The sequence below is a fragment of the Eurosta solidaginis genome, chromosome 1, assembly GCF_040869045.1.
Source record: "Eurosta solidaginis isolate ZX-2024a chromosome 1, ASM4086904v1, whole genome shotgun sequence".
Classification (NCBI taxonomy): Eukaryota; Metazoa; Arthropoda; class Insecta; order Diptera; family Tephritidae; genus Eurosta; species Eurosta solidaginis.
In genome coordinates this window covers 86371747-86397886 of record NC_090319.1, presented here as the reverse complement: position 1 = coordinate 86397886, position 26140 = coordinate 86371747, and the positions used below count along the sequence as shown (strand labels likewise).

The 26140-nt window shown below is 38.0% G+C and overlaps 1 protein-coding gene across 5 annotated transcripts in view; it reads left to right on the top strand.

The window, feature by feature from the left end:
• wge (winged eye) overlaps positions 1 to 26140 on the top strand; it is a 164979-nt gene that overhangs the window by 27239 nt on the left and 111600 nt on the right. For all 5 annotated transcript variants that reach the window (XM_067758991.1, XM_067758990.1, XM_067758993.1 and 2 more), the window contains one exon: positions 1060 to 1203. In XM_067758991.1, the coding sequence (XP_067615092.1) occupies positions 1060 to 1203 (144 nt within the window). The remainder of the gene's footprint in view (positions 1 to 1059; positions 1204 to 26140) is intronic.

The following is a 26140-nucleotide window of genomic DNA, read 5'->3' as shown; positions in this document are numbered from 1 at the left end:
ATGAATTTCTTTTTTCGCCCAGATCATTTTGATATATAGAAGTATATATCTATCTCGTTTAGTTTATACCGTTACGGGGTACCGTTATGCGAAAAAACCAAATGTCATTCGTGTGTCCACCTTTTGTTAAAAAGTTATAAAAAAAACATTTTTTTTTTCGAAAAAACTCCACAAAATTTTTTTTCGCTTTATTGTGCTAAATCGTATGCCCGTCGTCTTCCCATTATTTGTACTTGTTGTCCACCTTCTGTTAAAAAGTTATAAGAAAAATATTTTGTTTTCGAAAAAAACCCAAAGGTGGACAAACGAAAATTTGTCGTGGACAAACATGGACAAACGAATGAGATATGGTTTTTTTAATTACTCGCAAATGTAGGTGCCAACTTCACAGAGCTATTACGGTGGCCGCTTAGCTCTGCTCTGTTAACAAACAATTATTAATGCCACTCTAAGAACACCAATGAAAATTGTTAAATTGACAGATTTCCGCCAACATTAGAATAACAGTTGCGGTTGATATGCCAGAGATTTCTGTGGCACGATAGTCATAAAAACAAAGTAGTAGGCGCCGTGAACGTAAGTTTCTCTTTAAAATTAGCTGATGCATTTGTATAATATTGTTAGTTGTTAGATTAGATTGTTTGAGAATCCGTAATTCTTACAGAATATTGTTAACTTGGGACTAACAGTTTTTCTTCTATTGAAATAACTAAACAAATTTGTTCAAAAAACCCTGCTGATTTAATCATAATGAATACAAGAACAACAAACCTGTTTGTTGATTTTACTAACTTCACTTCTTTCGGTGTATAGCTGCTGTAGGGAATTTTTTTGTATCGTGTTCCCCTTATATTTCGTTCACCCTACGCCAATGTACATAGACATAATTCTCACATACGTGCACATATATTAACCACACCATCTCACTCGACCGTGAGTTATGGGTGGAGCTTTCGTGTTTGGCAGTGTGTTGATCGCAGCAGTGATATGCCTGCCTTTTTGGCTTTCTTACGCTTATTTCTCAAATGTTGTTTGTTTTTGTTTTTGTTTGCTTTGCAGATAATACGGTGCCGATTGGTATTGCCGTGGCGCGTAAGCGACCACAGGAGACGGCGGCCACTTTGTCCAACTCCACAGCTATTCCTATGCAACAGACACTCAACAAGGATATGAATTGCTATGGCATACGCGTTGCTGATTTGGGTAAGTGTTTGATTAACCCTTAAGTGAAATCATTACATATTTGAATATCTTTGGAAATGAAAAAGAATGCATTAATATCGTACCTATATTTGTGAATTCAACAAAAAACTTGACACCTTACTTTCATAAGGAGACTTACATATAGGTATGGCCGATCAAAAGGTCGAAATGTAAGATGTCAGCTGAATCGCAATATAATTAAAATAGTCATACTTTGTTGAATATCAAATTTACCATAGAAAAAATGGTGTCCTAGACAATTAATTCAGAATATAAGGGTGCATTCAAGTATGCAAATATTGAATACGAGCCGGACCCGTGCGAATCTTCCGCAACCAATATAAAAGTCTCTTATCAAATATCAACAGAAATCACTTGTTCTATCAATCAATTAAACTTACAGTTACAGCTTGCGGTGCCATCTAGCGTATGGTAACAACTGCCGGTAATGCAGAGCAAATATTCACAATAGTGCCATAGTACAAATAGATTTCCTTGTGTGCTCACAATCGTTTATTTCTAACAAATTATTTTAATAAAATATAGCTAAAGAAAAGAACTACGACCAAAAACTCGCTAATAGCCCGAATCTACATCCTTACAACCAAAACTTTATTTATGGATTTGGATTCCAAATAAGAAAAAGTGCCCCGTACATAAAAACAGCAATTAGAAATAATATATATATTCGATTTTACAACAGGTAATGACTCTCGGAACTAGCTGAGAAAATATCGACGCGCGTTGCTTACACTATAAAGCAGAGCTTGGCAAAAATTAAAGGGTAGGTGCCTTAGTGAGAGCGAGAGCATGAGCATCCCAGTAGGAAATTAAAGTTAAAATTACAACATGCGGAGGATGCATTTCTAGCAAATATTTTGGAAAATTTAATTTTTTAATCAGAATTAGTTTCAAATATTCTCAAGTCCCTCAAATATCGCAAAAATAGAGGCGATCACTTAAAAAATGATATTTGCGAAACTAATACATTTGCCACAACCAAGGAAATACAAAATGTTTAAAATATATGGAGCTAACAAATGAAACCTAAAGATACATTCAATTAAATTTTTTGTGCTGAAGTTACATTTTTTTTGGCTCAAAAAAAAAGGAGTCTAGAATGAAATTGTTACAACTTTTGTTAAAGTAATTTAAAAAACTCACATTGTAGTGAAAAGTTATTCAATATAACATACCCAAAAAGGTAAAAACCGATACCTAAACATGCTTGGAAGATGAGCTACATATGGAAAGGTCTTCATACCAGTTGCGTTTCCCACTCGTAATATTTGTCACAGGGAACTTTAACATTTTTGCGACAGCAGTGCGCAGCGTTTATTCGTTGCTGTCTCGCTAACGACTGATGATGGAGAGTAAGAATATGTGTGAAGCAAGTCTGGCTCAATTGAGCTATGGCGCGCCGACCACTGCTCTAAGGAGTCAATTATACGAGGTGTGTTCACAAAATCACGGGAATATTTTAATTTGGCGGGTTTGGAGTTTCTAATTATCAAATTTTTTTTTATAATGTTGATACACATGTCCCTGAAGTATGATACAATTTTCAGCTGTATTCATTGTTTTCTTTGTCAGTATAGATTAAACTATATATCTAAAAGAAAAACGGTAGATTCGTGTTTAAAATAATTTTTAATAATAAAATTCTTCTTTGAGAAGACAAAATTTAAAAAGATAGAAGTGTAAAAAAAAAATTTTCAAAACAAAGTAAAAATTGGTAAGAGTGTTTGCCACATTACACCCTTCCTAGTTTAACATTAATCAAACGAAACAGATTTAACCTTTGTATTTATACAAACTGATAATGAACTTAAAAAACTAGTACTGTTTACCGACAATGATTCTAAAAAAAACTGGTTTTAATCTGTCGATGGAAATTGAATTTTAAAGTATTCGGAATTCCGCTCAACAACTTTGAAAGGTCCATTATATCGAAAATCTAACCACTTTTGATGTTCTGATCTCACCCATACATATGTGCAATATTTTAAATATTTATAAACAAAAGGCATAAGACTTGAATGGTTACTAGCTGGAATAGGTTTCATTTCTGCCATGAAACGTCGTAAAATACTGAGAACTTCACCTTGCATATCTAATCGTTCAGATATTGTGTCAGTAAAAAATTCACCACGCAAATGAATCGTCTGGCCATAGACCAGTTCTGCTGCTGATGCTTGAATGTCCCTTTTAAAAGAAGTGCGTAATCCCAACAACACTGTTGATAATGCCTTCGTCCATTGTACATTTTCATGTGAAATAAGAGCTGCTTTTAAGGTTCAATGTAGACGTTGTACCATTCCATTTGATTGCGGATGAAAAGACGTAGTGTGGTAAAGCTTAAAGCCTATTATTTTAGCAAAATTGGAGAAAACATTAGACGTAAATTGTCTACCTCTATCCGTATGAATAGTACTTGGACAACCAAAGCGTGCGATCAAATTATCATAAAATGCGCGAAAAATTTCCTCGGCAGTAATTATACTAAGTGGGATTACTTCCATCCAACGGCTGAAACTATCTACCATAGTAAGCAAAGGACCAACTAAATCCAAATGTATACTAGAAAATCCATGTCTTGGCACTGGATAAATGCCATGAGGTGACTTAGTATGTCGATAACATTTTAAACAAAATTTAACCCATTAATTGCAATCCTTATTTATATAAGGCCACATGAATCTTTGAGTCAACAAACGTTGTGTGGCTTTTATACCAGGGTGTGATAAACTATGTAAGTTTTCGAAAATGACTTTCATAAATTCCATTGGGATATAAGGTCTTGCGTGTTGAGTTGACACGTCACAAAATATTTCCACTTCCGGTTCGGGAATTTTCACAAGTTTAAGCTGAAGTCCTCTTGGATTTTGTAATAACAACTGTAATTCCTTGTCATTATTCTGAGCTTGTGCGATATGTTGATAGTTAATAACAGCTATTTCACCAATTCTGGACAACGCATCCGCTACAATATTATCTTTTACTGAAATATGACGCACATCCGTTGTGAATTGAGCAATGAAATCCAAATGTCGAAACTGACGTGGAGTTGCATTTGCAAAAGTTAATGGCTTGTGATCCGTATATGAAACAAAATTTCTTGCTTCCAACATATGACGAAAATATTTTATTCCACAATATGCTGACAAAAGCTTTCTGTCATAAGTGCTGTAGTTACATTCAGCATGCGACAACTTTCGAGAGAAAAACCCTAACGGCCTCCAGTCTTTACCTTCTTTTTGTTCAAGGACTGCCCCCTATGGCGATATTTGAGGCGTCAACTTTAAGACATATTTCTAGTTCTGGATTAGGATGCATTAATATTACTACATTTGCAATACTTTGCTTACAATAGTCAAAAGCATCATTTAACTCTTCTGTCCAATAGATTTTCGTCTTATCATTTTTAATTGCACCTTTCGTTAAATTATTAAGCTTTGCTTGAACTTCTGCCCCAGCAGGTAAAAATTTTCGATAAAAATTTATCATTGCCAAAAACGCATAAGTTCAGCTATATTAACTTCTTAAGTTTAGTATGTAACATACTAGTATTTTTATGTACTTGTTGTTAGTAGTCTGTAAGAAACTTTGTTTCATTGACGGCATTACAATAAATATAAATATATCCTCAGGCCTCTTATACGAGAGTATTGCATCAATTTTTGATTTCATTGGGGAAATGTCTTCGCTGCTTATTTCAATACCTAAAAACTCTATTTTGAACACTCAGGATTGATAATAATTCCGAATTCCTTGAAACGATTAATTAAAATCTTCAAATGTTGAAGGTGCTCGTTAATATTCGTTGAAGCTATGAGTACATCATCAATGTACACAAAAACGAAATCTAAATTACGACGAACTTCATCCATGTAACGTTGAAAAGTTTGGCCCGCATTTCGAAGACCAAACGGCATTTTGAGAATTTCGAAAAATCCGAATGGTGTTATAATGGCCGTTTTCTGTACATCATCTTTATGCATGCGAATTTGATGATATGCTCGTACCAAATCCAGCTTTGAAAAAATATGTTTTCCATAGAGATTATGATTAAAATCAGTTATAAACGGATTAGAGTATTTATCGGGCAAGGTTATTTTAATCAAGAATCTGTAATCTCCGCAAGGACGTCAGTCCCCATTTTTCTTGGGAACCATATGCAATGTGGCAAACACTCTTACCAATTTATACTTTGTTTTGAAAATTCTTTTTTTTTTTTTATCTTTTTAAATTTTGTCCTCTCAAAAAAATTTTATTATTAAAAATTCTTTTAAACACGGAACTACTGTTTGTCTTTTAAATATATAGTTTTATCTACATATTTTTGGTGACCCCGATACACGTAAAAGAAAAAATGTCCTTAAGTCATTCTCCGGTTCGTCCAGCAAATCTTCCAAGCGGAGATGGTATATCATCGCAACGTCAGAATTTGGGCACAGATAATATTGAAATTGGAGCAGCAACCGTATGCAAGCTACCTCCTTTCTGGTCGAACAGCCACAGTTATGGTTCTTTTTTCCCTTTCGCGCATCAGGAGGGATGAAATGAAATACGCACATGTCGTCGCTAATTTGGACTCAGCACATTTAAAATTTATTGGAAACATTTTACTTTCCCCACCACAAGAAAATAAATATGAAGCCATTAAGCAATGCCTGATATCATCCTTTGCTATTTCGGAAGAAGTTAAATTAAGGAAGCTGTTTGGAGGTTTAGTGATTGGTGATCAGAAGCCAACACATTTTTTACAGTCAGTGAAAGCATTAGCAGTAATTAACGGTGTTAGAGATAATGTGTTAAAGACTCTATTTTTAGATCAATTACCGGATAGTGTACGTTCAATATTAGCAACAAACAATGCAGAACTTACAGAATTAGCTCAACAAGCTGATAAAATTTTCGAAATTTCTCGACCGCAGATAGCATCTTTATCAAATACTGATAATGTCATTAATCAACTTTCTGAAAAAATTGAAGTACTAGATCGCATATTCAATGACGTACTGCGCAGAGATCGCCCAATGGTTGGTAGAAATAGAAAGAATAGTAAGTCCAAGAGAAATGATTTGTGTTGGTATCATAGTCGTTTTGGGCTTAAGGGATCTAAATGCATTCCACCATGCTCATATAAGCAATTAAAAAACTAGAAGAATTTTCGGGTTCTGCGACGCTGGACATATCTTTAACTACGAGTCGCCTTTTAGTAAAAGGTCGTTTATCAAATAGAATTTTGTTGGTTGATACTGGTGCTGACGTATCTGTCATACCGGCAACGAAGCTAATAGTTCAACAACCTACTAGGTGTCCCTTGAAACTTTATGATAACGGTACTGAAATCAAAACAAAGTAAAAATTGTTAACAGTGTTTGCCACAGTCAGTGACAGCTGCTAAGGTTAGGCGTGTTTTTATGAGGCCGGCGATTTTTAGTTGGTTAAAAAAAAATGGATCGAAGGATTTGTATAAAATTTTGCGTAAAGAATGAAAAAAAAAGTGTGCGAAATATTAACAAAGGCATACGGTGAGTGCAATGAGTAAAACGGTGGAGGCATTCTCGATCGCCAAGACCAAAAAAGGCTCGAAAGATGCGGCTTTTGCACCACGATAATGCATCTGATCACACTTCATTGCTTGTTCGTAAATTTTTGACCAAAAACAATACTGTAACGATTCCCCAGCCTCCATATTCGCCAGACATGGCTCCGTGTGACTTTTTCTATTTCCAAAAATAAAGAGAACCTTGAAAGGCCGTTGTTATGGATGCAATTACAAGCGCATCGGTGAATGAGCTGAAGGCTATCCCAAAGATCGAGCTTGAGAAGTGTTTCGAGGATTAGAAGAAGCGCTGGTACAAGTGCATAATATTTAATGGAGACTATTTTGAAGGCGACATCATTAATGTAGATGAAAAAATAAATATCTTTTTCAAAAAACGAAAATTCCCGTTATTTTCTGAACACACCTCTTACTTGCATAACATTGCATGACAAAGCAATACATATGATGAGAAACCTTTTTGCAGGTTACATAGCGTACGTAGACTGTCGCTAACGAGAGGAAACACGCATACAAATAAAGTTTGTATCTAAAATACACTGAAACATTGAAATCAAAATTTAACAGACTTCCACGCAATGCAATGCACGGTCCCCAGAACACCATCTACACAATGAGACGAGAGTACTGCGCATTCATGCCCATAAATACACAGAAACCTCTATCGAGCGCGTTTTGTGCTCGTGCCCTGCGCTTGCCAAGCTAAGACTCTATGTACCCCAGCGGGTCAGGGGGTTAGAATATACCCGCGGTAGGTATGCCTGTCGTAAGAGGCGACTAAAATACCGGATTGGCCTGAAGGTTTAATGTGGCCATATAAATCGTTCCCGAGATGGTCGGGCCAGCACCTTAATGATGCTGTGTTACCGGAGCGTACCGGATCTGTAAACGGCAAAGGACCATCACATCGATCACTCCCTAAACCTTCGGGGAGCAACCGTATCGCTACAACAACAACAACAACAGCTAAGACTCCAGCTATAAGAAGTGATACAGCTGTCAGATCTATAAGCAGCAAGTAGGTCCTAGAAATCTTTGTCAAGAGGACGGTGTTATTTTATAACATATATCCTGGTTTTTGATAGAGTTTTTCAGTTTGGTCGTTAAACAAACTTTTGGTGAAACTGCGGACTCATTCAGTCTATGCGAGGTCCCCATGGACCGGCCAGTCTAACCTAACATAATCTACCCCGCAACCTGGGCATCCCAACAGACATCTGATTGATGAAGCCCCTCCTCCCAGGGGCTTAAGAAGTCATTTTCGCAAGCATTATTAGGAAATATGGCACCCGACAACTCAGCCGTGTGTAGAAGAAAAACACAAAAAGGTCTCAATGATATACACAAAAAGGCGTCAGACCTCTATGTCTGGCATCGCCCGGCGAACCCTGTTCTTAAAGTAAAATACCCTGAACTCATAGAAGAGGAAAGCAATCTCCCAGGGAGACGCATGTCACTTTAACTCAACTTCAGTCTGGATACTGTAACAGGTTGGACTCTTACTTTTCCAAAATCAACCCCGACATACATAATGTATGTCTTGCTTGCAATTTGTCCCCACATGACACCAACCATCTTTTAAAGTGCAATGTGGTACCAACACCTCTAACACCCCCTCTCTATCTGGTCCCCTCCTTTTGAAACTGCAGGTTTCATTGGACTTCCTGTAGAGGATATTGCTGATAATTGGATGAGGCGAAGCACTGCTACAACAAGAACACCAACACGTAATGCACCGTAGCCTAATGAAGTACAAGCAAATCCCATTGAACAGATTGTGTTTGTAAGAGAAATGTTGCTGTGCCTTACTATGCTATGCAAGTATAATTGGCGCTTAAACATTCGTTGCCTGCATACCCCCTATAATATTTTGAGGTAGCATATTTTTTGTGTGGCTGCCCACCAATCAAGGAATCCATTGTATAATATAGGCTCTACTATCGTTATAAAGACTCAATGAGCGAAAGCGGGCGATAGATGCCACGTACCCCCAGCATTCTTTTACATGCATAAACCGTCTTCTTGACAAACACTAGAAGCTTTCAAGGACCTCCGCTACTAGCTGCCTCCGGATCTGGTAGCAGTGCCACCCCTAATAGCTCTAGTCTTAGCTCAAATGATCGTTTCTCCTCCAACCCGGAACTTCCTACATCTTCTGTCACTAACAAAAGGCAATATGTAGTCAGAATACCCATAATGAGCCTATAGTCCCCTCTTTTCCATGATTAGTGTTACTTAATTAATCTAAGGTTATAAGACCTGCACATAATCTTCGACACTTTCCTACTTGATCGATGATGTGCAACTCTCGCCCAGTCCGATTGGGTTGTCTCAGCTACATAAGTACAAATATAGGTTGTTATGAAACAGTTCAATATATTGAAGTTTGAAAATGGGCGTGACACTGCCTATTCCTATGGCCACGGCACAATGAAGCTTTTCATATACATCGATACGTTCGACGGAATCTTATGCATGAACATCGCCACAATCTCGTAAAATTTTGCTTTTGCCCCCACCGGGTTAGGGGGTCAGAATATACCCGCGGTAGCTATGCCTGTCGTAAGAGGCGACTAAAATACCAGATTCAAGGAGTCGTGTAGCGCAACCCTTTCTGGTTGCCAGCGCAATATATAGCTTCTCCAAACCCAATTGTCGACCTCACCTATCCGTAGCGAATCCTGTTTCACTAACAGACGTGGCTCTGGCGACCCAAAGCCTTCGGGGAGTAACCTTATCGCTACAACAACAACAACAACATTTTGCGTTTGTAAATATGAACGAACTTCAAACTTGGCAATTGAAGTTTATTTCGCCTTGCCCATTCACGTACAACATTTTACGAATCACTGTTGAAAGCATTCGCACTATACAGGAAAAATACATATTTTGTGTTCCCTTCATTTGTTAAATTGCAGTTTTTAACTGTGAAAGATTTTAGAAAAGCACCAATGAGTGGAAAAAATAATTTCACTTGCAAAGTGTGAAAGCACCCTTATACTGTTTTCACACAGACGGCTTATTGAATAATAAAGGCAGTTTTCTACATTAAGACGCTTATTGAGCTCAATCTTCCCTACAAAATTCGAATCTATTATTATTTCATTAGTAGCTAATCGAATGCCTAATGAAGTCAAAAGCACAGTGCAACTCTGTTGGCAGCGTTCCGCTTCCGTTTCCGCTTCTTAGTTTTCAAAGCAAATGTCATTGTCTGCATGGCGGAACGATACAAGGTGGCCGCATCGAACAGCTGATTATAACCTTTTTTATTTGATTTGATACATCAACTACCGGCGCAGTACGATTTTGACATTTGTCCATCGAATTTACAAGTACATGGAATTTTTTTTGTTTGTAGGTATGTCACCATGCTCCCACCTTGTGTCGTTCCGCCATGATTGTCTGTCTCATCCTTCATACTAATCGAGCAGTTACTTCTGTGTGAAAGCAACAAATTTACGATTTCATTAGCAGGTGAAATGAGATCACTAAGTTTCTGTGTGAAAACAGTATTAGCCAAAGCAAATGTCATATTCTTCTTCTTATGCTTTGCTTGCAACAAAAGTTGGAAGATGGCTACTTTTTCATGTTAGATGGCGCTGGTGTCGCTCGATCTGCCGTTCTCCTTAAAAAATACGTGCAATCCACTCATAATGCGTTAAACGCATCTATATGAAAAACTGCTTATGTGACGGGGCATTTAATTAGCTCGTTGTATGATTTTGATTCTATCAAGCGGTAATATATGCAAAGTTTATAATTTGGTAGTGTAACATACAAGCTCCATAGAAAATGACAAAGCTTATTGAAAGTAATGTTTAAATGTTTGATAACACCAAAACTTAAAATAACAAGTAAGGAAGGTTAAGTTCGGGTGTAACCGAACATTACATACTCAGTTGAGAGCTATGGTGACAACATAAGGGAAAATAACCATGTAGGAAAATGAACCGAGGGAAACCCTGGAATGTGTTTGTATGACATGTGTATCAAATGAAAGGCATTAAAGAGTATTTTATGAGGGAGTGGGTGACTCTAGAATTTGTTTGTACGATATGGGTATCAAATGAAAGGTGTTAATGAGTATTTTAAAAGGGAGTAATCCTTAGTTCCATAGGTGGACGCCGTTTCGAGATGTTTCCATAAAGGTGGACCAGGGGTGACCCTAGAATTTGTTTGTACAATATGGGTATCAAAAGAAAGGTGTTAATGAGTATTTTAAAAGGGAGTGATCCTTAGTTCCATAGGTGGACGCCGTTTCGAGATATCGCCATAAAGGTGGACCAGGGGTGACCCTAGAATTTGTTTGTACGATATGGGTATCAAATTAAAGGTATTAATGAGGGTTTTAAAAGGGAGTGGTGGTAGTTGTATTGGTGGTCGCCTTTTCGAGATATCGCCATAAAGGTGGACCAGGGGTGACTCTAGAATGCGTTTGTACAATATGTATATCAAATGAAAGGTGTTAATGAGTATTTTAAAAGGGAGTGGGCCTTAGTTCTATTGGTGGACGCCGTTTCGAAATATCGCCATAAAGGTGGACCAGGGGTGACTCTAGAATGTGTTTGTACGATATGGGTATCAAATTAAAGGTTTTAATGAGGGTTTTAAAATGGAGTGGTGGTAGTTGTATAGGTGGTCGCCTTTTCGAGATATCGCCATAAAGGTGGACCAGGGGTGACTCTAGAATATGTTTGTACGATATGGGTATCAAATGAAAGGCGTTAATGAGTATTTTAAAAGGGCGTGGGGCTTATTTCTATAGGTGGACGCCTTTTCGAGATATCGCCATAAAGGTGGACCAGGGGTGACTCTAGAATGTGTTTGTACGATATTGGTATCAAATTAAAGGTATTAATGAGAGTTTTAAAAGGGAGTGGTGGTAGTTGTATATGTGAAGTCGTTTTCCAGATATCGACCAAAATGTGGACCAGGGTGACCCAGAACATCATCTGTTGGATACCGCTAATTTATTTATATATGTAATACCTGCCAAGATTTCAAGGGTGTTTTATTTCGCCCTGCAGAACTTATTCATTTTCTTCTACTTAATATGGTAGGTGTCACAAACATTTTACAAAGTTTTTTCTAAAGTTATATTTCGCGTCAACAAACCAATCCAATTACCATGTTTCATCCCTTTTTTCGTATTTGGTATAGAATTATGGCATTTTTTTCATTTTTCGTAATTTTCGATATCGAAAAAGTGGGCGTGGTCATAGTCGGATTTCGTTCATTTTTTATACCAAGATAAAGTGAGTTCAGATAAGTACGTGAACTAAGTTCAGTAAAGATATGTCGATTTTTGCTCAAGTTATCGTGTTAACGGCCATGCGGAAGGGCAGACGGACGACTGTGTATAAAAACTGGGCGTGGCTTCAACCGATTTCGCACATTTTCACAGAAAACAGTTAACGTCATAAAATCTATGCCCCTACCAAATTTCAAAAGGATTGGGAAATTTTTGTTCGACTTATGGCATTAAAAGTATCCTAGACAAATTAAATGAAAAAGGGCGGAGCAACGCCCATTTTGAAATTTTCTTTATTTTTTGTATTTTGTTGCACCATATCATTACTAGAGTTGAATGTTGACATAATTTACTTATATACTGTAAAGATATTAAATTTTTTGTTAAAATTTTACTTTTAAACAACATTTTTTTATAAAAGTGGGCGTGGTCCTTCTCCGATTTTGCTAATTTTTATTAAGCGTACATATAGTAATAGGAGTAACGTTCCTGCCAAATTTCATCATGATATCTTCAACGACTGCCAAATTACAGCTTGCAAAAGTTTTAAATTACCTTCTTTTAAAAGTGGGCGGTGCCACGCCCATTGTCCAAAATTTTACTAATTTTCTATTCTTCGTCATAAGTTCAACTCACCTACCAAGTTTCATCGCTTTATCTGTCTTTGGTAATGAATTATTGCACTTTTTCGGTTTTTCGAAATTTTCGATATCGAAAAAGTGGGCGTGGTTATAGTCCGATATCGTTCATTTTAAATAGCGATCTGAGATGAGTGCTCAGGAACCTACGTACCAAATTTCATCAAGATACCTCAAAATTTACTCAAGTTATCGTGTTAACGGACGGACGGACGGACATGGCTCAATCAAATTTTTTTTCGATCCTGATGATTTTGATATATGGAAGTCTATATCTATCTCGATTCCTTTATACCTGTACAACTAACCGTTATCCAATCAAACTTAATATACTCTGTGAGCTCTGCTCAAGTGAGTATAAAAAGCCTGTATCTAGTTTTATAGCGGCCACTGTGTTTGCCGACGGGAAAGCAATGCGCATACCAGTTGCTGCCCGCCTGCGAAAATCGCATTATTATTGGTCGCTGATTCGCTCATTGCTTATACACAAATACTCGCCAACCAAATCGTTTGAACGTGTAAACTTGCCGATTGTTGCTGTAGTCGTAGCCATACCGTTAAACGATAGATGTCGTTATTATTGTTTGTTCTAGACTGTCGCGACCAGATACATATGTGGTTCATGGGTGAGCTCAGCAGAGCGCAACTGTGTTATATATAGCTATATTTTTATACCCAGCTGTACTTGTACACAGGGTATTATAACTTTGATTGGATAACGGTGGGTTGTACAGCTATAAAGGAATCGAGATAGATATAAACTTACATATATCAAAATCATCAGTATCGAAAAAAAATTTGATTGAGCCATATCCGTCCGTCTGTCCCTTAACAAGATAACTTGAGTAAATATTGACCAAATTTGGTACACGAACTTATCTAGATCCAGAATAGATTGGTATTGAAAATGAGCGAAATCGGATGATAACCACGCCCACTTTTTATATATATATAACATTTTGGAAAACACAAAACCCTGATTATTTAGAAAATAATACACCTAGAATGTTGAAATTTGACGTGTGGACTGATATTGAGACTTGATAAAAATTAAAAAAAAATTTTTAAAATTAGAGTGGCACCGCCCACTTGTGATAAAATCAATTTTACAAATATTATTAATCAAAAATCGTTAAACTTATCATAATAAAATTAGGCAGAGAGGTTGCCTATACTATAAGGAATGCTTTGAAGAAAAACTAACGAAATCGGGTAAAGACCACGCCCACTTTTATATAAAAGATTTTTAAAAGGGTCGTGGACGAATAAAATAAGCTATATCTTTGCAAAAAAGAGCTTTATATCAATGCTATTTTATTTCCCAAGTGGATTTATAACAATAAAGAGGAAAAACTTCAAATTAAAAAAAACGGGCGTGGCACCGCCCCTTTTATGACTAAGCAATTTTCTATGTTTCGGGAGCCATAACTCGAAGAAAAATTAAGCTCCTTATGGAACTTCGGGTTAGGTAGGGAGGGATGGTTTGAATGTTTAATGTGGTCATACAAATCGTTCCCGAGATGGTCGGGCTAGTACCTTAATGGTGCTGCGTTACCGGAGCGTACCGGATCCGTATCCGGCAAAGGACCATCACATCGATAACGCTCCCCAAAGGCTTCGGGGAGTAACCTTATCGCTACAACCACAACACAAAACAAACAACAACAGCATTTCAAGTGTACAGCTGGGTATGTAATGTTCGGTTTCACCCGAACTTAGACTTCCTTACTTGTTCTTTTTGGTTTGATCTGATCAGAAGTTGTTGTAATTGTTTCTCCAACAATCCACTGAACGTTTGAAAAAATATTTTGCTTAAGCTAAATTTCTCATTGAAAAGCACTCACTTACCCAACGTGCCAACCTAAGTTGCTAAACAAATTTTTATTTTGGGTTTAGACCACATAGTCGCTCTATAATATTATAAGCAGTAAAAACATTTGCATTTTTTTTAGAGTGAAATAAGTATTTCTTTATGTGCCGGTAACAAAAGGCACATTATAAATTTACCTCATAAAAGATTCAAGAGTATAAATAAAATTTCCAAATTATTTTATGATACTAGCGGTGTCTTCACACAAACATACAACATTAGACCGTATCATACAAAAAACTTGTCTAATGTAAATTTTAGGGTAACCAACACTGAAATGAATAATGTTGCAATTTTTCCAGAAAGGTGAATTTCTTATTTAAAAGTACAACTTTTGTTCCTGGAAATAAAAATATATGGAATAGGGCTCTTGTTTGTAATCGATTATTCGATTATTCGACTAGTCGAGTAGCAAATTTTGCATTGAAAATATTATTCGAATACTCAAAAACATTATTCGAATACTCGAAAATATTATTCGAATAGTCGAACCCGTCACTAATCGAAAGATATACTCGATTATTTTACTTAACAACTTTTGCTAATCGATTATTCGAATAGTCGATTATCAATAGATATGTGTAAGAACAAAAATATTCCCCAAACCTTCAGTATATTCGTACGGATTATCGCCGGAGCCGCGCCCTCCATTAAAAAAAAATCGCTTTATCTCCGCAAATATATGAATCCCACCTGATTTATTATAGAGATTCCATATATGAGGAAATTGAGGTAGACGGAGAGGGAGTGAGTCTGAGTGTTGGGGTGAAACTGAGTGTGGGAGTGAATGAACATAGGCAATTCGAGAATAATGAGAGAACTAATGCATACTCTATTCACATTAAAGAGTCATTAGATTCAAACAAATTATTCTTCGGAGCAAATGAAAAGGATAAATTTATGGGAATTTTTTAAACTTAAGGAAATTTCCTTGTATGTACAATAAAATACTTTTCGAGGAAATAGATTTTCTAGCGTAGATAATTGCATTATAATTTGATTGGACGACTACAGGGTAGGGATTTGGGAATTTGGTCATTTTGTTTCAGAACGCTACGTTTATGCAGCGTTTATCAACCGCTAATCTTAGATAATAGAGAAGGGGGTTAGCTTATTCGATTTTATGGCAGGTTGGATAACTAATGTACATATATTGGAACGATTTTTCGTCATCGCTTGTCAATCATCATCAGTGTCATTTTCGTTCTGATCTGTTGCTGTCGTTTGTCCGATATTTATAGTTCATAGGTGCAAGAGCAGCTATTGTAAAATTGAACGTTTGTGTACATATTTGTGTGTTATGTTGCATTCAGAAACGGGGGTGGTTTTCACCTGATGTTGTTCTAGCAGTTCACTGATCAGCTTTTGTGGTTATCCGAGGCAGGTAGAAGTTAGTAATTTTAATCGTTTCACCTTTTTTGTGTGTTTGTTGATTTGGTTGGTTTATAGTTTTGTGTTTATTTGTTGATGCGTGTCAGTTTTCGATAACATACAATTTTGCTGCTCATCTCAGCTTAAGCTGCCGAAGTGGCAGTGTTAAACTATAGTCAACTTTAACTGAAGTTTAAACTCGCACTGAAAAATCGGAATCTAAAACGTTCAGTTATTGTGTCATAAATAGTTTTTTGCAGTTCGTTTATTACTTTATCGTCGAATGTTTTTCATTGTAGATTTCCAAGTTTTAGAGTACGCTCATTAAAAGAATATATCATAAAAAAATATGCATCATATTTTCATCCTTCAAAAATTAACCGTTGATTTATACCTCTGAAACCGGTTGATATAGCACAATTAAAAATGTAAGAACTTTCTTTTTGTGTTTCGTTACAACTCCACAAATCAGTTGTTGTTTAAATCAGTTTTTGTTGTAGCGTTAAGGACACTCGCCGAAGGTTTTGGGGAGTGTTATCGATCTTGATGGTCCTTTGTGGGATATAAATCCGGTACGATCCGTTTACAAGCACCATTAAGGTACTAGCACGACCATCACGGGAACTATTTAACATGACCAAATTGAACCTTTTAGGCCATTCCTATGCAAAGCAACATCAAAAAATGAGAAACAAGCTTTTCCAATAAAGAAAAAAGCTTTTCTAAGCGTGGTCGCCGCTCGGCAGTGATTTGGCAAACACTCCGAGTGTATTTCTGCCAAGAAAAGCTTCTTAATGAAAATTCATCTGCCGTCCAGAATGAAGAGCCTTAATTTTGAACTTATTTATTTTGTTTTTAGTCGTAAGTATAAAGAACAGTTCTATTTTGTTGAGCTCAAAGCCCGGCTAATATATAAAACGCTTGAAAATATTTTAATTTTAATTATTTTCGATATTTCGACATCAGGAATCTTGAGCTTTGACTGAAGACTTGAAATGGGATAACTTTTGAAGGATTGTGTCAACTCAAAAATGTATTCAAATCTCTCCAAAAGTGCCTATAGTTAGTGTTTGCATTTGCTACTAAAGAGCAGAACATATTTTTCGCTGCTACTTTTCCGGCTTTCAACATGAATACAATTTTGTTTGGCTCTCGTTCCACTACAAATAGGATTTCGTTTGGATATTTTATTCTACTAGTTGCTGCGCTCTAAAACACGACGTAGCTCGTAACAGCGCTATCACTTTTTTATGCTACGGCTCTTCCTCTATGCTCTGTTCATATTATCAATATAACGTGTTCATAAAAAAAATTTAAAAAACATATCTTTTGCTGATTGGTCTAATATACACAGAGACGTATCTATGTATGTGTCTAAGCCATGGCAGTCAATACTACATACATACATCGTTCTATTTATCACAATCTTCTAATGCGTCCAAAAAGTACTGGTATAAATTCGTCAAAAGAAGTCTTTTTATGATAAAACCTACGAGAGCGCACAAAAATAGCATTTACTGTTCAGTATATATGTAAGTAGGCGGTACATATAAATCCAATTTCTACTGTACCTCACTCCACGTACTATCTGTATTCGATAAATATCTAGTCGCAATATGCATTGTGTTTATCAAAATTATGTAAACTAGGGTGTGTTTCAACTGTTTTAAATTTTTTTTTATGACAACTTGTGTGATCTTTTGGGATACTGTAAATCGTCGATGCCAGTTCGTGGAAGACTAGCACAGTTCGTTACGTCTTAGCCCTTGACGTGCTAGTTTTCGTTGGGACCTATGAATAATTTTATGATATATCGAAAGGTTGGGTTAGGTTAGGTTGAACTGGCCGGTCCATGAGGACCTCACATAAACTGAATAAGTCCGTAGTGTTACCAGAAGTTTGTTTTAACGACCAAACTGAAAAACCCTATTAAAAACCAGGACCTATGTTATAAAATAACTCCGTCCTCTTGGAAAATATTAGAAGCTACCTAGGATTAAAGCCACTTGCTGCTTCTAGATCTTACAGCTGTATCACTCCTAATAGTTGGAGTCTTAGCCTGGCAAGCGCAGGGCAAGAGCACAGAACGTGCTCGATCGTTTCCTCCTCCAGCCCGCACTTCCTACATCTGCTACCACTGACCAAGCCTAATTTAAAGGCATGTGACGCCAGTAGGCAGTGTCCAGTCAGAATACCCGTCTTGAGTCTACATTCCTCTCTTTTTAATGATAGAATCAACTTTGTTAGTCTAAGGTTGTAAGACCTGCGCATACTCTTCGACACTTTACAGCCCCGCGCTTGAACCCACGCCTTTCCTGCTTGGTCGATCATGTGCACCTCTCGCCTTCGCTTAATTTCGTCCAGTCTAATTGGGACGTCTACGGAGCAAGCTTCAAGGGATGCGCCCTTTTTAGCTAATTCATCCGCTTTTTCATTCCCATATGCCCTGGGACCCAATATAGATGTATGCTTCTCCCTGCCCCGATTCTCTCAATATAAAAGTTAACACGATTGCAGCTCGGGCTATTTTCTTCCAGGGTTTCTACTGCTTTGGTTACGGCTACTATTTCCGCTTGGAAAACGCTACAGTAATCCGGCAGCCTGTAGGATCTGTTTATCTCCGGATCAGCACAGTATACCGAGGACCCTACTCCTTCCACTACTTTGGAACCATCTGTGTACACATGTATCGCCTCATCCGCCATTTGAGCACCCTTGCGCGAACCGAAAATCCTCACAAGTTTCGGCGTTGTGCCATCTTCATTGACATTTCCGGTTCAAAGTTTTGTTTTGATTTTATGTCAGGTGGGAATTTCTGTGTATATTGAATCGATTTTCCGTTATCCGTAATCAAATTTGGTTTGGAAATGAATCAGTTTTTGCGTTGTTCCATCTTCAGTGCTATTTTTATTTCGTAGATATGCAACAACTTTCCACGCTATCGAAAATCGACAAAGCAAACCAAATCAATAAAAGTATAATCCCTGCCACAGTAGCACAACTAATAACGTGTTTAAATCAAAACTGAATACTGATTACTCAGCTTGCACCGCTTTTATACTCTCCGTTGCTTCGTTCGCATATTTCTCCTAAGGTGTAGTAATTTTGCGAGCAGTTGTAGCTCATGCGTGGTTAGTTACCAGCTATATACATGTATATCTGTAGTCCACGCTTTTCCCATAGCCATATGCGTGTGTATGTGTCAGTAACTACTTCGGTGATGACTACATATTTGTGTGTGTGATATATCTCTTCGTCTCCTTCTACATAAGAGTGGCGGCTTTATTGTTGTTGTGCAATTATTCAGTAGCAGCTTAGTGATGCTAATAATCGTCACAATATTTTAAGCGGAGTCGCCCTTCGGCAGTGTTTGACAAGCACTCCGCATGTATTTCTGCCATGAAAAGCTCACTGTGAAAAGTCATATGTCTTGTAGATGCTGTTCGGAGTCGGCATAAAACATGTATGTCTCGCCATTTTGTAGGAAAAATTAAAAGGAGCGCGACGCAATTGGAAGAGAAGCTCGGCCTAAAATCTCTTCGGTGGTTACCGCACCTTACATTTATTTATTATTTTTTCAGTACGAGTTTAAGTTAACTAGGAAGTGTTTAACCCTGCCACTTTGGGCGCTCAAACAGGGGAGAGCAGTGAAACTTTATGTAAACGGAGAAGGTGAAGAGGTTTTACTGAGCTCAACTTTAACTGCAGCTTAAACACGCACTGAAATATCGACAAAGAGTGTCAAAATTGCTGAGCTGAATTTTCGCCAACTTAAACTGAAGTTTAAACTCGCAGTAAAAAAGTGAACTTCAGTTCCCTAGCTCAGAGAAGAAGCGACCAATTAAGTAAGTAAACGGCTCATCATTCATCACACACCATTCACCATCCGAATGTTTACCATCGCCTGAATCTGCTGAACGCTGTGGACACCAGCCGACTGCTCACCGATTTGAAATCAGTCATCCGTTCACTGATTAACCGTGCTCCGAATCAACCGGCATACCGCAGCTTAGGCGGCGTCCACCGACTTCGCCGTTACCAGCCCGCTTCTCTTCTCACCTTGCACCAAGCAGGATGTGGTGAAGTGTTTAAAATAACCGAAGTATTATATATATAATATTTCGATTAAATTGAAAACGACAGCGTACCATTGAACTTGTGTGGAATCACAGTTTATTTCGTTTCCATACAAACATAGTTTTCTTTTAAAGCCAGTGCACCAAATGCGTCATTTTGGGTGAAAAATACCAAATGCGACGCATATCCTCATAGAAAATAAAATAAATAAATTACTTATTTGATTACATTTGTAAGGCAAATGCGATCCAAGCATGTCATCCACACACGCTTTTGAGATTTCCTTATCCAAAGACACCTAGTAAGAAAATTATGGTTAAACGACGGATCATAATTTTAATGCTGCACCAGAGTTATAAATAGCAGTTTTCACTAGTTTTTTAAAGCCAAATTGGCAATGCTACAAGAAAATGTTTCATATTTTTGATTATACTCAGCTCAGCAGAGCTCGCAGAGTATATTAATTTTGTTCGCATAACGGTACCCCGTAACGGCATAAACTAATCGAGATAGATATAGACTTCTGTATATCAAATAATAAATAAATGCATTTGACTACATTTCATATCTTTTCTCTCAGATAGTTGCCAATAGAATGATTGTAACATTCAATATCAAGCACCCCACGCTTTTTACTGTGAATTAAATTATTCTGTTAATAACTTAAATTTTATTATAATTTTATTTTGAGATAATTACCTATAAACGATTGTTTGACCTACTACTGTTATATAAACTATTTTTAACTGAAAATAATTTTCTATTTTTTAGTTCGGTTAGCTATAAAAGCGTGTTTTTTAGTTTTTTTAAACTATTATTTATTTTTAATTTTTTAGTTCAAGTAATTTTAAAAGTTTTAGTCGAGAGTGATGAATCCTCGAAACGCCAGCGGTCCGTGGATGAAGCCAACCCCACGGCACCGAAAAGGGCCAAGACGCAGGGGGGCTGGACGCGGTCTTTCGCCGAAATTGCCAACGGTCGACAGATCATTGGCATTATAGACGAGAGCAGCGAAGATGGCAGGATCCCGAAAGAACAGTGGAAGTGGATCGAGGCCGCGCTCGCTACGGTGGCCGTTAAGATTAAGAAAGACAACCCTGGTCCACCGCCATCTTACACCGATGCAGGGTGGTTCCAGGGCAATGTCAAGCTAATTGCCTGTGACGACGCCAGGTCGGTAAACCTCTATAGGGCCGCCGTCACGCTGATAGGGGTGGTATATCCGGGCACGCGCCTCAAGGTAGTGGAGGCGCGTGATATCCGCTCACGACCAAGGGCTAGAGCCTGGGTTCCAGTGACGCCAACGGACCCAGCTGACATCCTGGAGCTGCTCCAGGAGTACAACCCGCCACAGGATTGGAAGTCAACCCGTATAAAACCGAGCTTGTCCTCTTCACGAGGAGGTACAAAGTACCAAATCTTACACCGCCAAGAATTGGGGGTACGTTCTTAGCGTTTAGCGATCAAGTCAAGTATTTGGAAGTCATTCTGGATAGGAAGCTATTATGGAGTGACCATATAGTGGAGCGATCCAAGAAGGCAGCAGCAGAGCTGTTCACCTGCAAGAGGGCAATTGGCACCTCCTGGGGATTCTCCCCTAAGGTGACCTACTGGATTTACACAGCCATTGTGCGCCCGATTCTTCTTTATGGTGCCTTGGCCTGGTGGCCTGCACTAGCTAAAAGTACCTATCTTAAAATGCTTCAGAAGGTGCAACGGAGTTCAGAGCTCTGCATTACCGGTGCTCTTGGCTCCACTCAACATTCCGTTACATACATACATGGATACATAGATACATAGACAGATACAGGCCAAGCTAATAAAAGCGTGTTAAAAAGGGCTCCAGTATGCTCTTTCGTAGATGTGCCATGCACTCCCTTCTTAATAAAGGAATGCGTTCTTCGCATTATGTGCAAGGTTTCAAATCTTTGGCCATTTGGGGTGGTCATAAGTTCAATTGACCTTATGTCCGTTAACCTTATGTCAGCCCACCATCACATTATTGCATTGTCATTGAGCCTTGATACGTGTGCAAAGTATCAATCAAACTTATGGCCATTCAAAGTGGTAATAAGGCCAATTGATCTTATGGCCGTTGACCTTATGTCACCACACCATCACATTAATGCATTGTCATCGAGCCCTGATACGTGTGCAAAGTTTCAATCAAACTAATGGCCAATTGACCTTATGGCCGTTGACCTTATGTCACCACACCATCACGTTAATGCATTGTCATCGAGCCTTGATACGTGTGCAAAGTTTCAATCAAACCTATGGCCATTCAGCGTGATAATAAGGCCAATTGACCTTATGGCCGTTGACCTTATGTCGCCACACCATCACATTAATGCATTGCCATCGAGCCTTGATACGTGTGCAAAGTTTCAATCAAACTTATGGCCATTCAAAGTGGTAATAAGGCCAATTGACCTTATGGCCGTTGACCTTATGTCACCGCACCATCACATTAATGCATTGTCATCGAGCCTTGATACGTGTGTAAAGGTGCAATCAAACTTATGGCCATTCCAAGTGATAATAACGCCAATTAATGCATTGTCATCAGTCCTTGATACGTATGTAAAGTCTCAAATTAATCAGACTTCTAGAAACCGGTGAAAATTAAGCTCATAGATTCCGTTACATACATGCCAAGCGTGTTAAAAAAAGAAATTCATTTAGCCATGTCCGTCCGTCCGTCTGTCTGTAAACACTATAACTTGAGTAAATTTTGAGGTATTTGAATGAAATTTGGTATGTAATGTCCTGGGCGCTCATCTCAGATCGCTATTTAAAATAAACGAAATCAGACTATAACCACGCCCACTTTTTCGATATCGAAAATTTCGAAAAACCGAAAAAGTGCGATAATTCATTATCAAAGACGGATAAAGCGATGAAACTTGGTAGGTGGGTTGGCCTTATAACGCAGAATAGAATATTACTAAATTTTGTACAAAGAGACAAAAGATGGTAATTTAAAGTATTTGCAAGCTGTAATTTGGCAGCTGAGTATGTAATGTTCGGTTACACCCGACCTTAGCCTTCCTTACTTCCTTTTGTTCTTTTTTTTTATCGTAATATGGTTTTATCAATTACATCAGTGCATTTTCTTCCGGTGCATTGGTGTCCTAACAGTCGAGTTTTGCAGGGAACGTTAAGCGCAATGCGAATGAGGCCAATGTAAACACTTTCTAATGACGTAATTTCGAGGTCAGTGAAAATGTTCTGTCAGATCTCAAAATGCCGGACTTAACCATCATCTTGAAGGGATGACTGGCATTAAAAAAAGTTTCAAAATTTTTTTTCGGCTTTAATGTTTTCGCTCCGATATCCATTGAAGTCTTGGTTAAGCGATCTACCCATTTTATCAGAAAATTGCGAAAACAAAAAAAAAAATGGAGGCAACGAATTTTAACTGAACCTAATGTACACATTAGAGATTTACGCCGCCGCCGCCGATAATCGTCGTTTTACGCACGTCGCCGCCGAATGTCAAAAATAGCGGCGCGGCGATGGCGGCGTTCGGCGCGTTACTATATTTTCTACACTTTTGTGATTGTCTATGTCATTTATTGTTCATTTTGAAAATTGATCGCATATGGACGAGAGGGGTATAAAGGGATGCGCATAACTGCCAGTTATAAAACTCCAATAGCGAAATTTAACGCTTTCTAACCGTTCAAAACTTATTTGAGAAAATAGGCGCTTTCAATGCAAGCTTAACACGGATTTTGCATCACCGAAAATTATTAAAACAGAACACCAAAAGAAAAGTTATATAATAAATTTAAATGCTCACTTCGCATAATTTTTTTTTTTTTTAATTACCCAAGTCGAACATGTTTTCAAATTGTCCTTAAGTTGTTAAAAAAGCAAGTTACCAGAAAACGGTGCTGATTTTTTCAAACTTTCTATATCCCTATTGGCTGAAAGAATAAGCGAAATCAGTGATGCAAAATCCTTTAGAAGGTTCCAGGGGTTTAAATACTCCTTTGAAATGGCTCTCACCTCATACTTAAGTTGAAGATATATGTACGTATGATAAGGGTTTAAAAAATCACTTGGCCTTATCGAGGGCGGCATCCTTGGCCGAATAGTTACTCCCTAACGTTTCAAGCTGTTTCATCATTTCAAACATCCATCAGATAGTCTTCGGAGCTACACCTAGAGCTTCTATGAAAGTGACGTCGACGAAGATATGGGTTCGAAGTCGCAGTCCTACAGCTTCTGTGCTGGCATATGATATAAGGGCCAGGATCCTGGTAGCGACTAGTGGTCGGGATTGCTACTGTTCGCACGTCGGGAATTGCAGCTCTTAGAAACAGCCGAAAAAATTGAAGGCGCCCTTTGGCGCGATCAAAAATAAGCCAGCATTGATGCTAATAGTTAAAACTGTGCCACGATAGTCATAACTATTATTAGATAATTGATAGCAACCGTGAGTCGCCTTTGTGCGTGACTAGCATGTAGCCACAAATGATTTAAAGAAATTGTGCCGACGACGAGTATTAGAGAAAGCCCAGAACATCTCCTTCGGTGAAACACCGCTACAAAAGTGTGACCATTTTAAGTATTTCTCCCTCCCTCCGCAAGAAGCTAATCTTGAAATTTTTTGAACGTCCCCGAGATTTTGAAGCAAAAACCCCGAATCTTTCCGAAATGACCGAAACGTCTATTTCTTTTAATACATACATTTAAACAAAACCTTTCCAAATATTATTTTTTTTGTAATTTTCGTATTACAATCCTGCCAGATACTCAACTTTATGATACTGTTCCAGATCGTCAAACATACTGTAACGAATTTGCTGCAAATCCTCTTATTTGCAATCCTCTGCTAAGTTCGAATCACTAAACTGTTGAATAAATAACTCCAATATTGAATGATGGAAAAATGGCCTTTATTAAAGTACTTCACAATAACACTTATACTTGGATACTCGCTGGCTTAATAGCCAAACTGATTAATAACTCAAATGAAACTCTACTATTGGCCGCCAGATCGCGTGCTTAAGCAAACTGATTGATTTCAACTCAAACTGAATTACTTCTTACTCGCCTGCCCCGCTTTTATAGTTTACGCTGCATACTTCTAGGCTCTTCGATTTCCAGAAGTTACTAGTTAGTTCGGCTACAAAATCGCCAGCCACAACTACGTGCACAAATTATTGCTCTCTCTTGTGACAACTCAGATAAGATATATGCATGTGTTTGGGCATTGCCGCTCCGCTGCTCGTATACGTACATATGTGTAGACGCAATTATTTATTCGTTTATGTAGATACATAATGATTGAATTATTTACGTGAATGTTTGTAGTTTACAGTCTCTCGAGCATACATAGGCGTATAAGTAAATGCATCTGTGTGTGACATCTTTCGGCTGCCTTATATATGTGTATACATGATTTGATTATTGACGTAAATACTACTTATCGTGGGCTTGGCATCGCCTTAGTGATGGTATAACTTAGTGATGTTAATATCCGTGACACTGCCCTCCACCTAAGTCTGATCGTCCCGGTCAGACAAATCTCTCGATCTAAACGCTGCTAGCATCGCCAAATGTACCACTCTTCTACTCCGTGGTTTCTCAATTACTGATCTTCTTCACAACCTTGTACGGGCCTTCCCAACTGCACCGAAATTTCGATGGAACACCTTTCCGCCAGTGAGGGTTGTATAACAGTACCAAATCTCCCTCCCGGAAACCTTCCGAATTATTTTCCTTGTCGTACCTGTGTTTCATCTTACTACTCATTATCCTGGATCGTTCCCTCGCACTCTGTTGCTCGGCCAATGAAGAACTACTTCGCAGAGCTTGCGCTGGACGGATTTGCTTTGCATAATCAGTATCGTTCCGACGCTTCACAACAGTAGTGTACCTTGGCTTGAAACCACCCGTGCATTCTTTCTTCGTTTTAGTACGTCCGTTAGGGCTTTTGAATGACAGTGTTTCTCTCACAGGTACCTTCGGTTTTGATTTGTTTGGCCCATTTGTTCCATCAACCTTTACCTTTGAATTTCTTGGCCTTCGTCGAGTCTTCTCCACCAGTACCCGATTACTACTGAACTCTTTTTCCAAACTAAAGTTAAGTGGCACATCTTGGTTCTCATAACGCATCACCCTTCTCTGCATATCGATCTTGCTGT